At 43.8% G+C, this 14,132-nt stretch overlaps 2 protein-coding genes across 6 annotated transcripts in view; both read left to right on the forward strand.

Annotated features, from left to right (window-relative positions):
- LOC126263671 (homer protein homolog 2) overlaps positions 1-14,132 on the forward strand; it is a 334,081-nt gene that overhangs the window by 258,162 nt on the left and 61,787 nt on the right. For 3 of the 5 annotated variants that reach the window (XM_049960782.1, XM_049960783.1, XM_049960787.1), the window contains exons 4-5: positions 12,167-12,321; positions 12,422-12,689. In XM_049960782.1, the coding sequence (XP_049816739.1) occupies positions 12,167-12,321; positions 12,422-12,689 (423 nt within the window). The remainder of the gene's footprint in view (positions 1-12,166; positions 12,322-12,421; positions 12,690-14,132) is intronic. The other 2 variants (XM_049960784.1, XM_049960786.1) reach the window with 2 other exon arrangements.
- Positions 1-14,132, forward strand: part of LOC126263669 (peroxisomal multifunctional enzyme type 2) — a 533,675-nt gene that overhangs the window by 64,050 nt on the left and 455,493 nt on the right. The window lies entirely within an intron of this gene.

Below are 14,132 nucleotides of genomic sequence, written 5' to 3' on the forward strand. Positions count from 1 at the left end.
TTCTGTTAAAAATTTTAATTCTGGGTATCTGGTAATAAATGTTGTGTATACTTGTGATCTGTATCCAGTTGTGTTGGTTCCTAGGTTTGTTGCTTGGTAATAACAGAACATGAGGTGTCGATTAACTTCATCTGACCATCTCATCCTCTGTCTTTGTTTTCCTTCTAGGGTGGTTGCAGGAAGCATATCCTGCAAAACACCTCTATGTGGATTTGAATCATTTTCTAGTTGGCTAGCAGTGTCGTTACCATTGTGGGCGGGCATAGGGTTCAAGCGTCGTCCCCGACCATGACGGCGCTTGTCCGAGGCTTCTTTAGTTCTGTCCTGAACCAAGTAATCACACTAAAAGGGGGGTTAGCCCTATTAGTGGTTTGTTCTTTTCGTCGCCTTTTACGACTGGCAGAACATACCGGAGGCCTATTCTTTTCCCGGGCCTCCACGGGAATTATTATTATTATTATTATTATTATTATTATTATTATTATTATTATAGTATTGTGGGCAGTGCACAAGAATGAGCTTGAGCACTCATCCTACTTCTATTCAACCTTTGATTAAAGCAGTTTATACGCGTACTGGAACACTCATGAGACGAATACTCTCGTTGAGGGGTGTGTGTGCTGTATTACGTTCCTTACGGTAACGACTGTAGAGAGTAGTCCTGGTAACAGCTGCATAGATATCTGCATACAGACAGAGCAGGGTGTCAGGTCGACTGCTGAGTCGGTACAAGTGATTCTACAGACACAACAGGCAATAGAGAATGCGTCTTGCAATATGTTTAGCTACACTTCCGTCCAGTTTTGTGTTGCAAATGAGCTGTACTAAAGCGACTTTTCTTCTAACGACTTTCTTCTCTAAATGTAACAACGTTCATTGTTTTGTTTTTAGCATCTGTGTGCCATCGCAGATAAAATCTGTCTCTCCACACTCTTTAAATCGAAATTACGGTATAATGGATTGTATTCATTGATTATGTCTCGCTATCGTATTTATTAAGCCATACATTTTTTTTTCGGTCTATCCCTTACGCAAATTTGATTTCTGATGCCTTGAAGTATCTCTAACACGAAGTAAACTCATACTGAAAGACAAGTTAATACTGTGCGGTAACTACATACAAGTGACAATCCGATGTGTGTCTGAAGCTTAAAGAAAGGTGGATAGCTAACAAGAATTACCCGTCAGATTAGATTTCTGATATCTCTCTCTCTCTCTCTCTCTCTCTCTCTCAAAAACGGAGGGGCGGGGAGGAAGAGAGAGAGAGAGAGAGAGAGAGAGAGAGAGAGAGAGAGAGAGGTGTGTGTGTGTGGAAGGGGAATGGGAGTTGGGCAAACTAACTGCTTGTCTTTCAAGACGAGTTTTGTTCTGAGAGCTCTCGACGAGTCACCCGTTGAGTTGCTGATGCTGGGAACAAGTTGTCGGTTGCTCTTCTACTCGCATCCTTACCACGGACCAGGCGTGTTCATGTTAACTCATTCAAGGGTGTGGGCCAAGTTAGTACGACCACGATATGTGATAACGACGCTGAAGCAGTCGTACTCCCATTACTGTGCAAAACCAGTTACTTTCTGGCCCTCATCGCAACCTCAACTTTCCTCATCACGATTGTGCGCTGACAGTTGCCTGGGATTCGTACTGTGTGTCCGCTCGCAGAGTTCGTCTTCTGACAACTGCGGTCTGTATCTTGTCGGTCCTTCCTTGCTGCTAAACATTCTACGATGTTTCATAGCCTCTATACCTTCCTTACATAGACGAGGGTAGTATGTGCGTGACCAAGCTACCTTTAGTCCTGAACCAGATTCCTTGTGTTTCTTGTTTGAAAGGTTTCACAGCCGTCGGCAGTCTTCTCCTCTGCACTCGACGTATACAAACTAAGATTCTTTTCGTGATGTCAGAATGTGAAATTTCTGCGCTCGCGTGTCGGCTAAGACCGCTGAATACTTTAATTTAACGAATGAGAGAGAGAGAGTCGGCTAACAGTAGTAAAGCCTTTTTATTAACATGCTTTGTAAGAACCAATGCTCTCATTTTTGTGAGTCAGAACAGAAGTAAGTTGTTATATCTAATGTTTTTGTTTCGTGTTGATTGTATATGAAATGTGATGGTGGAACAGAAAATCACCCAAATGACAAGATAATGCATAACAACTTGGAGAACTAGAATAGCAAAAAATTTTGAGGAAGTTAATAACGGAAGACCAAACGAACTGCGTTACGGGGAAATCGTGGGGTGATGTAGTAGCAGCGTGTTGTTTTTCTCCGTAGATCCTTTTACAAAGGTACTGGGCATGTGTTGGTATCGCAGACAGGTCTAGCATGACGAGGATGGGACAGGTAGTGTGTCATGGCTGCCATCAGTGCCGTCTCTAGGCCCACATTTATCCGCCTCACAGCGCTATTAAGGTGTGTCCGATCGCACCACTGGAACAGCTCAACAAGGTTTACATTGGTGCCCCTGAGCTTTCTTGTAATTGGTGGCCTACACCTCGCCCATGCCTAGTACCTAGCAGCTGCACTTTCTTCTTCTTAACACTTTGTTCAGGCAGGCACGAGCGGAGGAGGAGTGGGCGTCAGTAGTTACGTGATCAAATGAACAAGGTGTTCGCTGTCAAAAAAAACCTGCTGAAAGCGGGTATACGTTGCTAGAGAACGGGAGAGACGACCAAGAAAATCCCAGATGTAGCTCGTGAAAATCTGTCATGGCATAGGTGAGCGGAACAGGAGCGTGTTAACAGGACAAGCGCCGATGGGCAAGAAAGAGCTGAACTTCAGCACAGTTCCTTGCGCGTCCGCGCCCGCGCCCGAGGCAACAAATGATTTCTCCCGCACCACCCCATTGGCTGAGGGGGTTGAACAAAGTTCGCTGAAGCCGTCCCTTGTTTAGCCCATTTACTGTGAGAACCGTCGGAACCCCACGCTGAAGGCCTGATATCGTGGCGGCCTGACCAGCGTCCAAGCTAGCTGCCACGTCTCAGTAGGGGAAAAAAGAAAAAAGTTTGTTTTCTTAAGAATTTATCAAATCTGTCCTCTCCAGTGCGGGGTAAATCGTTTCAAAGATGCCACAAATCAAGTGGAGATATTGTTTAATACACCCATGAACAGTCAACGGGCAAGAGGGCGGATCTGAGTTTATGTAGTAAGCGTAGATGGAGGGTGGTACGTAAGGCGTTTACGTGTGAGCTTCTTGAGTACTGTGGAGGGAAATTTGCATTGTTCTTATCACTTCAGTGTGTGGCAGGAATGGATAAATTTTCATGTACTGATTGGAGATATTGGGTATCGGCATTTTTAAGTTTCTCATACTGTTGAGTTAATGCAATGGTGAGTATTCGTATAAGTTTGGTGGTGGCGAGCAGGTGTCTTCTGAATGTTTTAAGTCGCACATGTGGGCAAGTGAGCATACCATGATTATTATTTGAAAGGGCAGTGCACGATGTATGAAAGTGTTCCAACGGTTTGCATCAGTGTGGTCGGATATTGCAAATACAGTTTTTAGTATGTACCCTCTTGCATTAAACCACGTTCGCTTTACGCCATCAGCGATGTTGCATAATTATTCACCGACTTTATTAACTATATTGATTACATCTCTCAGGGAACGAGAGCGTGAGGTTGCTTAATGCTAACTAAAGCATGTTCACATTTTATTAATTCCTCTGTTACATATTGTAATTTAGCCTCTTCATTGTAAAATGGTAACAGCTTGGGTTCTGTAAATGTTATAGCCCGATGCGGCGTATGCAATAGATTGTTCACACGTTTAAGCAAATCGAGATGGTTGAATGTGAAATGACGGCAATCCAACAACGGTGGTTACACAAAGGGGTATAATGCCACACCTCATCTTGTTACACTAGGTAGGAAGTAGAGATCCACACGTTAGATAACAGAAGGGTATTCAGTGCAGCACTCGAGTTCGCAGACAGGTCGTGTGATCACAGCGGCGACGGTAACTCGACTACCTAAAAGTCCAAATTCACAACCAAAAGATGAAGTCGGAAATGCATATCGCTCAGTTTAATGACAGAAACGATATAAGGATGCTAATAAACTGGTTCAGTCCGCAGCTTGAAGTATGCTGAAGGATTAGATTCTAATAGACAGGGTTCGGCAGACAACGATGATACTAATGCACAACCACTCATCACTAAAGGTCGGTGACAGAGCCCTCAGCATACAGGGACTGACCACCCAATTACTGCTGATGAGTGTCAGATCAAGCATTTTCTTTCGTGAAGCAGGGACTGTAAGAGAACACCTCTATTACAGGGCTGAAAAAGGCGTAGGTAGTAAATTCTGATTCTCGCGGGAAACCACGAACAGCACTTGTGGCTGGAGGTGTAAAATGCGATCATGAAGGAAAACCACAAAGGGAACAGATATAATTCGTTTCTACTGCCACTGGTTAGTAATTTAGTATTTATAAAATGGTAATTTCCACAACTTTTATTTGGAAGTTGGGCCATCTGATTCGCTAGCAAACCTGGGACGTGGCCAGAAGTTTGCGTGTGCAAACTCGTGGAAATAAACAGAGAGGATAATCTCCGGATAGGCTTGGGGTTGGTGATTTTTCATCCAAGCAATAGTTTCGCAAGCAATCCTTGTACTGCGCACTACGTAGGCTTGCTGTATCGGCATTGGGTTGGCAAGAGTTTAGGAAAATTGTATGAGGATGTAAACTTGTTTTTGCGGAGCATTTGCGAAATGCCCGATAGTGTGTTCCTTGGACTACAGGAAATGCATGAAATAGGAAGGAATGACGGTGGCTTCCCTAGGTGTTGGGTCCTATTCCCGACGGGTGAACGCTGGTGAGGGATCAAAGATTTTGTGTAGGGAAGCGAGTGCGACAGAAGTAGTTCTCAACAACAAGCTGGCGACAGAAAAGAGTGCAAATTATAGGGCTCAGCGTTGAGGTATAAATCGAAGTCATCAATTCATGTGAAGGACATTCTCCTGAAGCTCAACACATCTATGTATAACAGGAGGTTGTCAAGTTCATCATATATGTTGTATAGACCTTGTGATGGGATTCCAACAATCAACATCCTAGTCAAGGCGAACGGGTTTGCTTACATCTTGGCAGGGTCCCAAGAATATAAGACTATAACAGCTTAATGGGGGTGGATCGGAATTATCTAGTTGGTGATGGTACAGGACCAAGAGCATAACTTGGCATCAATTGCGTATTCGGAGAGTGTCCATTCTCACGACAGTGTTTTATAGAAAGAGCCTGGTCGACGTGGTAGGAAGGGAAACGAGATCGTTCAGTGATATTGGTTGGAACATAGGAGATAGAGTACCAGTATTGGTGGGAGAGTTGAACAAGGGACTATCCTCCATCAGCAAAAGAAGAAATAAAGAATAGCGTGGGTAGCTCAGCACTAGGGTCTGAATTAAATAGCGGCAGACTCAAATTAACACGGTAGCAGCCGGCGGCAGTCATCCATCGGTATCTGGCAGAACTGACATCTGTGACCTTGTCCCTGTGGCGGCGTAAGGAACTGAGCCACCAAAATGTGTCAGAACTGGCCTCTATCTGTTACGAGTGTGATATCAACTCTCTGCAGGTCCATTCGTTAAGCAGGTAATACTAAATCCAGTGGCAAATTCCGTAACTTTTACATTGAAATGTGCCTTGTGGAATCGCAGAATCTGTCAACATGTGGTTCGATGACCTGATAATTTCGCCATGACTTCTGTAGGACATGTATCTCAGCATCGAGGTTAAACAAAGTAGTACAAGTTATAGTGTGTTTGCATATGCGATTCGGAAGATTAGTAGCTTCATTGTATATATTGAATCACTAATAGTGTAATTATATAGGTGTAACTTATAATAAATTCGTAAAGAGTCAGGTACAGTAGTCATTACATCGATTAAAGCAGGCCGAGAGGAAATGGGCGAAGATAGGAACTGTTCCTAACATGGGGGGTCGATCTGGAGAGCTTCTGCTCTGTGTTAGACGTGTCAAAGTAAGACATAATGTTATGTAAACAGTATTAAATCTCTCAGGTTGTGCGTCCGTTAATAAGAAGGTCTACGGTAGGGAGTTAACTGATATGTTTCAGTTCTGTGGGCAGGGCATTCCTAAGTGTCCGAAGCGTCGGCAGTGGCGAGAGTAAGGTAACACACGAATCAGCCGTATGACCGACGCGTTTGCATCAGCCACACTCAGATTCATTGATGAACACGCTGCGCGGCTCACTGTTGCGTGCTAGAGCGGCAACAAAGTGTCCAGTTGCTTCACGCAGGGATGCGAGAGGCGACCTTAAGTATTTCTCCGTGTTGCAGATTGATGCTGCGGATAAAGGCATCAATTGCACGCACCTCAGCTTCTTCAAGAAGGTTGTCATTGCGGGTTGTGTCCCAATGAAGGGTATAACTTTTGAATGAGACGATTCTAATGCGGCCGGCAAATTGGTTAAAAACTTGCCCTTTCTTTTGGCTGTGGCTGGACAGTTTGTCACAACAGTAACTAACGCTACGACTGTCAGAAGGTCTTTTGCCGGAGTTTCAAATCTGACATTTGTATCTTCAGCGAATTTCAGTCGTGCCACATTCTACAGAAAAGTGTCAGGCCAGGTGTAAATTCGACCCGCATCACAGTCATTTTGCAAAGTGGTTTCCACATTATCAGTGGGCTTTCCTGAGAAAGAGGGAATTCAGTTATGGAAAAACTACTGGCAGTAGTAGAGGGGGTAGGCGCGACAGTAGCCGAGCTACGTTAGACTCCCCCAGCTTCACCAATGGGAGCTTAGACGTTGAAATCCATCTTTATCTTGGTTTCCATAGTAGCTTGTGCTACTTGGTTTTCGCAGTTCAGCATTTTTCTCCTCCAACTCTTTGTGTTTGACCGTAGCATCAGTAAGTCTTTGGTGCAAGGAATCAGTAATGTCTTTATCCTCATTCTCTGGGGTGGTTTCACCTCGAGGTAGGGTTTTTGGACGCATGGTTTCAACAAATGGCCCTGCAGCATACCGTAACGAAGTACAACAATCTTACTCGGCAAAGGCTCCATACTTTTTCAGGGTGCTAGGCGGCTCGCACATTGACCGGCGACAGGATGCAAAAGCAGAAGCTGGCGACACATTAACTGCTTCGCATGAAGACTGGTGTTGACGACTGATGACCTCAGAAGTTGAAAGTCGCAAAAAAAAAAAAAAAAAAAAAAAAAAAAAAACTGTTGTGTTGAGCGTTGTGGCACGTCGTGATGGTGCAGGCAACATGTGGACAGCGGCGGTGAGGTGAGAATGACACAGCTGTAGAGCCTACCGCTCTGACGGCGACAGCAAGAAGTTGGCGAACGGGCGTCGAGTGGTAGAGAGGCAGTAACCGGCGGCGACGAGACGGCTGGCCAGAACAGTCGAGTACAGCAGCGGGCATAGTGCCACCGAAGCGGCCCGCGCGCGGCAGGGTAGTTCAGTCACACATGCACATGCACATGCACATGTGCACCGGAGGTTCCATCCTGGGGATGTGCGGCGTAGCAGGAATGGAGTTCACGCGCTTCACAGTGCTGGCTTAAGCCGTCGATACACGGACCGTGCAGCCGATCGTTGAGCATACCGACTTTCTGAAGTCATAGCGTGGAATAGCACGTAGGGAAGTATCTCCGAACGTGCAGAGCAATATCTGACGTGTCAGATATTCTAAACGTGCGATTGAACGTTGACTGATGAGATGGCAGGACGCCAACTACGACACATGCACGCCATTTCCGTTCGGTGCAGAATTGTTAGGCGCCATATTGGCTTCCACTTGAAGCCCATATACCGTTTCTGAGTACCAGAAAACTGGGAAGCACTCGAAAACCCTCCGTTAATTGTATGGTACGTTGTAATAAAATTACAAGAAACGTCATATCCGTGGTAAAATAATTATTGTAACTTTAGTATTATGAGAGTAGGCCATTTGAAATTGGCAGCATGTTGAGGATCCATTAAAAACGCATTGTTGTTGGTACAATTTGTTATAATTAAATTTCAATTAGTAGTATAGTTTTCAGGAAATCATAACAAGCTAGATCCGGTCTCTTACCACATGCAGTCACGGTAGTGTAGCGAGTAGCGTTACGGTTGCAAAGCGAGCATATGAAGAGTTGGTGGTTCTCATGCCACTAAACCGATATATTTTTTCTTCTAATATTCGCTTTTTAATAGGTTCTGATACTTTCTTATTAGTTCAATATGAGTGCATACTATAATATTAGAGTTCATTCGATTCTCTTCACCTTGTTCGATTGGCTTTATGTTACAGGCCACCTTGCACTACTTGCAGTAAGATATTTTGCGGGTTTTTTTTTACTAAAAAGTGAGAACGATGAATTAATTTTTATCTGGTGTGAACTACTGTTAAGTTTGTAGCGCACTGTTTGTAATGGAACTTTCACAAGCCGATGTCCCTACTGACTGGACATGGTACTTCCCTTTTTGCCTTAGACAGAACAACCTGACTAACATATGGACATGGGAGAAAAGTGCATTTTATTTGAGCTAATATGGGAATTTTACGCCCGTCCACTTGGTAAACAGTGTGATCTACGAGCCAGATGCAGCCGACAACTGCCGCCGGAGCGCGTTGCGATCACGCTTACCACATTGGGGCCCACTTACACTGTGCGCACGAGTCGCCTCATTTCTGAGCGTTCAGCAGCACGTTGAACTCGGCGCGCTCAACGTTGACGTTCGACAGCACGGTCCGTGTGCCGACGGCTTTACCCTGAGCCAGAGGCCGCACCGAAAAGTTTTGCCGTGCGCTCGTCCATCGTTAGCACGCGAGTTACTGCTGGCAGCCGACTGCAAAAGGAGCACTACCCCGGATCGGATGCTGAGATGTATCCCACTTTGACACCAGATTTATTCAGGTGGACATGAGTGGAGAGGGTGTGGGCATCTAGAGTTAGGTGATCAAATTAACAATGTATTTGCCGTAAAAAAACTTACCCCTGAAGAGGTTTTGTGCTGAATGTGGATACACGTTGGTGCTTAGTGAAGGGGCGACGCAACCGAGGGAACTCGGAAGTGCAGCTCACGAAAATCTGTCGTGGCACAGGAGAGTGGAACAGGAATGTGTTAACAGGACTAGTGCCGACGGGCAATAGAGAGCTGAGCTTCTGCGCAGTTACTTGCGCGTCCGCGCCAAGAGCAACACGTAATTCATCCCGTGCCACCCAGTTGGCGGAGGCAGTTGAACAAAGTTCACTGAAGGCATCCGTTGTTCATCAATCCTGACTGTGAGAAGCCAAACACATTAATATCCCACGCTGAAGGCGTGATACTGAGACGGCTGCCCAGTGTCCAAGCTACTTGGCCTCTCAATAGGAGAAAAAAGAAAAAAAAAAATATTTTATTGAGAATTGATCAAGTCAATTCTCTCCAATACGGGAAGACGGGGGAGGGGCGCATCTTCACAACCACCTACAGCTCTTCTGCACGTAACTTTGCCCATGATAGATACCTGTTTTTGTGCTGGTAATAAAATTATCAGATGTTGTTCTGTTTTTCCATATCTTTCTACCAACTGCCAGTTCCCAACCACCCTCCTCCCCTCTCTTTCCTTTGATCCCGTTAAATTCCTGCCTTACTTCCTACAACTGTACATGAAGGGCATAGTTTCCTTTCCTATTCCTCAATCAAAATGTTCCTACTGCATACACTGCAATTTCCATATGTCCTCTGCTGCATCCCTCCCCCCCCCCCCCCACCTTCACCCGCCCCCCCCCAGTAAAAATATATCCTACAAGATAGGCAACAAATCCCGCTACTCACTGCCCTACACTAGCTCACACATTTACCACTCATGTCAGCTTCAAAAGAACAACTAAGTTTAACTTTAAAGAATGCATCAAGTTTGTCAAGGACTTGAGATTGGTTATATGCGCGCTATTTGTGTACTGGTTCAGAGATATAATTACAAAGAATGTGTGTTTAGGGAATTCGCAGTACCAAGATTTTTAAACTTTTGAATTCAGAAAGTTTAGGCCTAGGTCGCGTTTATCTAACTGGTAAACAGTATGAAACGTGTTGAAAAGTATAACTTGGAAACTTTTATGGCGAGAATAAAAGATACTGAAACTGGTAGCTACCTTTGTTTTAATTAATATTTGTAGTATTGAGGGAACACAAGTACAATTTTCAATGTTTGTCACGCAAAAAATTCATCCTACTTCGTGACCGTCGGGATTTCAAATTACAAGTTATTTTTAAGAAAAATAGCAGTAGACAATCTGAATATTCACTTGTGTAACAAGAACAGGCTCTACAGCAAGTATACAAAACAAAATAAATTTGAATTTAACATTATTTACTCTTAAATAAGAACTTTTTGTGGAGAAATATACCACTGTTCTCTCTCGGCGGCCATTTCGGATACCGATATGGGAGTGGGGGAATACGGACAACACCACAAAGCGTCATCAGAGTGATTAGGCAATATATAACTCAGTGTGTATCCCAGGAGGAATCTTCTGTCAGTTGAAGGAGGTCATCCCAGTAGCAATTCAAAGCACAGGTTGCTGTCAGCTGTCAGTGCTTTCAGTGGTGTCAGTGACGTCTGTCCCTGTGAACTTTCTCGAAACTGGTCAAAGAGGTGGAAGGCTGCTAGCATCGCTCATGGGTTCTCAAGATAGATGGCAATGTGAAACAACATTTTTGATGAGTGATGGGATCCGTTCATCTGATCTGAGTATAATATCTAAGCCGAAAACCTTGTCAGTTCTGTGATGATGAGCCCTGCTACGGATTTCTCTACCTGCACCAAAAGATGGAGTTTCAGAGGGCGGCCATGGATAGGCCAAGTATGTGCTGCACACTAGAAAGCATCAACAACGGTAGTAGAGTAAATGCAACAGCAGCATTTTTTAAAATATGTTACATGACATTATGAGATCTCCAGAAAGACACACATCTCTGAAACCAATTATTAGAACCAATTGGATTTCAAATGTGGAGGGAAAATTGAAATATCAGTTGTCAACTGCCAAAGTAAAGTCCCGGAATCCACGTCTGTCAAAGGAAACAATCTCTTGTGTAAACCTAGGAACTGAGGGTTCATTGAAGCCTCAGGCAAAAGTATGGAAACTTTCAATAGCACCTATGACAACTTTTCTGCTGGGTAAAGAAATGGAACAGTTGGCAGCATATGTTCTTCTAAAACGTGAGTATATTCCGCTCTAGTCATCACTTTTCTCATTTCAGCTGCAGTCTTCCACCTCCGAACAGTCGAGGTTATCCATACCCTATATGCTGTGACAATAATGTAATACTGCAAGTGTCACTGGGTCCTTATCCTCGTGTCAGGCTGTGCTACCAAGCCCCATAAATCTCTTGACAGCTGTGAGGCTCTGGAGACAAAATGTCATATGTGCTTCCTGATGGACAAATGTACTGGCTTGTTTTCTTGCAGGCTTGCAGTGACAGAAACCATCAGTGAATAGGGCAGTGGTGGACAGCAACTACACCCACTGCAAGGTGTGCAGAGGACTGTGCCCACTTCTGAAGTGGATGCGAATGTAGTTTTGATGCTGGCATCTAAAATGGCACTGCCTTGGCCTCTGTAGTTGGTTTAGGTCTTCTCTCTTTCTGGTAAACACAAATATTTCCTTCGTTCTCCTCTTAATATCTTTTTATATCATTTTCCCAGTAATATGGACAATGGTGGAAGATTAGTCTACTTCAATGTTTTGGAGACTTCTGAATGAATATACACACATTTCTGTTCTTATGCTCACAGTTGAGTGGGGGAGGGTGGGGGGAGTAGGAGTAGGAGTAGGAGGGGAGAGAGAGAGAGAGAGTATAAAAGTTTATGAATTAGGTATATCATTTATGTATTGGTTCCCATCTTATGAAGATAAAATGTGGTCCTCTTAAATTAAAACAAATAATAATAATAATAATAATAATAATAATAATAATAACTTCCAGCTCTGCTGAACGCTATTCCTTTTCCTCCACTTCAAATAAAATTGTCTTGAACAATTATCTATTGGGCAGTATTTGAAAGAAACCTCACATCCTCACCTCATTTAAATTTGGATCAAGTAATAGCTCTTTTAAACTGTCACCCTTTCAAATTGGGAACTGAATCCTGATGATACATGTAATTTTTCTAATTACAAAGCTAGGCATTGGAAGGTTTGTGATTGTGTCGACACTTTATTTTTCAGTTCATCGAGAAGTTTCAGGAGGTGAAAGATGCGACTCGTCTGGCAGCAACCAAAGCTCTCGCCAACGGTGCTGCAACAGGTGCGACACCTGTCACCTCTGCCAACGCGTCCCCCGTCACTGCCAGGGCCTGTGCCACAGCCTCCGCTGCTGCCGGGTGCGTAACAGTAGTTGTCAGGTGAAGCAGCGTGCTCTCCGTGTTAGAGTAATGTGAGCTGTGGAATGTGACTGGAGCCCATTCCTTAACACGGCTGCAGGTCCCACGCTCACCCTATCGGGGACGGCCCGCTGCTGGAACCGCCGGCCTCCTCCAACCCTGGGCCCGGATCCACAGTCAACTCCGTGGCGGTTGCAGCACCGCCAGGTGCGGTAGTGGCTGCGGTGCCCTCGTCCGGACCGGTGAACAGTGGCCACAACCAGAGCCATAACCAGAGTCACAACCAGAACCAGAACCAGAACCAGGTGGGCGACACCAAGAGCCACCAGCGCACCCAGTCCCTGCCGGGGGGCGGCGGCGCCCTGCAGGTCAGCGCCTGCTACCTCTCTTCTTCCTGCTGGCCAACTGTGCTCACCCAAATACTGCTTCATTTCTTCTTCTTCCTGTCATCTTGTCATTATTATTATTAAAATTACTACTACTACTTTAATGTCTGTGTTAACGTTTCCTTAATTCTGTCTGTACTGTTCCTTATTTTCTCTGGCTTTGTAAATTCAGTATGTAGTATCTTGTTCTTAAAAGTCTTTATGCATCTTATTATCAATTCTCTTGTGCTCTTATTTTGCACATCTCTTAACCTGTGAGCTGGTTTTTGCTAATGCCCTTTTTGAGGAATGTAGTAATTTTAATTTCTTGAGCCTGTTGGTATTCAGTTAAACTGTCCAGAAAAGACTAACATCCTCTTTGGTAGTAACTCTCACATTTTCTCTATACTTTGGTAGATCTCATTATTTCTCATTTTGCAGATCTCTTTTGTAATTGTCACATCAACAATTTTTTGTCCAGTCTTCCTTTCGAGGTTCCCTATTCCGTCATTGTCAAGCAGCTGTGTGTGTACATACATTCTGGTTGTATGACTGTAGTATAGTGCTGCAGGTTTTTATTTCTAGAAATGCTTATCATGCAATAAATATTAGATTGTATGTTCTTCTCACTTTACTAATTTATACATCTACTGCAAAAATTTCTGGCCTGCTTTGTTGTGTACTTTTTCTGGGCTATTTGCAGTAGCTGTTTCTAGTATGCATACTCTCTGTGTGTGTGTGTGTGTGTGTGTGTGTGTGTGTGTGTGTGTGTGTACGTGCATTTTTTAAAGACTGTTTTGTGGCTGTATCAAAACATTTATATCTTTCGTTAAAGACGTCTTCTTTTCACATTTTTGTGGTAGACCCGTGAATATGCTACTTCGGTATGGTTGTTATTTTTTGTTGCAAACAGCAGCAAATGTATTATTATTCAGTTGTTACAGCTTTTTAACTTGAGCTTTAATACACTGTACACATACGTACTTTCAGCAAAACTGAATGTCACTTACCTCTCTATTAATTTTTTTATTTATATTTGTAGATTATATCTTCTAATAGTCAGTATTTTTAAAGAAAAATGAATTTTCTGTTCATATTTATTTGGCATTGTGCTTTAGCTTAAGAATGCTTTGTGATACAGAGGAACAACAAACAACTGTATGTGTATTGATTTCTACAAAATAACTTTGTGTGTGTGTGTGTGTGTGTGTGTGTGTGTGTGTGTGTGTGTGTGTGTGTGTGTGTGACCACTAATAAAGGTCTATTTAATGTTCTCCAGTTCTATAATAATGGCATGTTTGCCAGTTAATAAGACAGGATCTGAAATATGTCCTATAACGTAGTACAGAGTTTAATTAGGCAAGCTTTCGGAGCCTGTGGTTCCTCCTTCAGAAAGAAGGGTTCAAGGGGAAGGGAGAGGGGTGAAAGAAAAAGACAGGAGAGGTC

Source organism: Schistocerca nitens, chromosome 6 (assembly GCF_023898315.1).
Source record: "Schistocerca nitens isolate TAMUIC-IGC-003100 chromosome 6, iqSchNite1.1, whole genome shotgun sequence".
NCBI classification, from domain to species: domain Eukaryota; kingdom Metazoa; phylum Arthropoda; class Insecta; order Orthoptera; family Acrididae; genus Schistocerca; species Schistocerca nitens.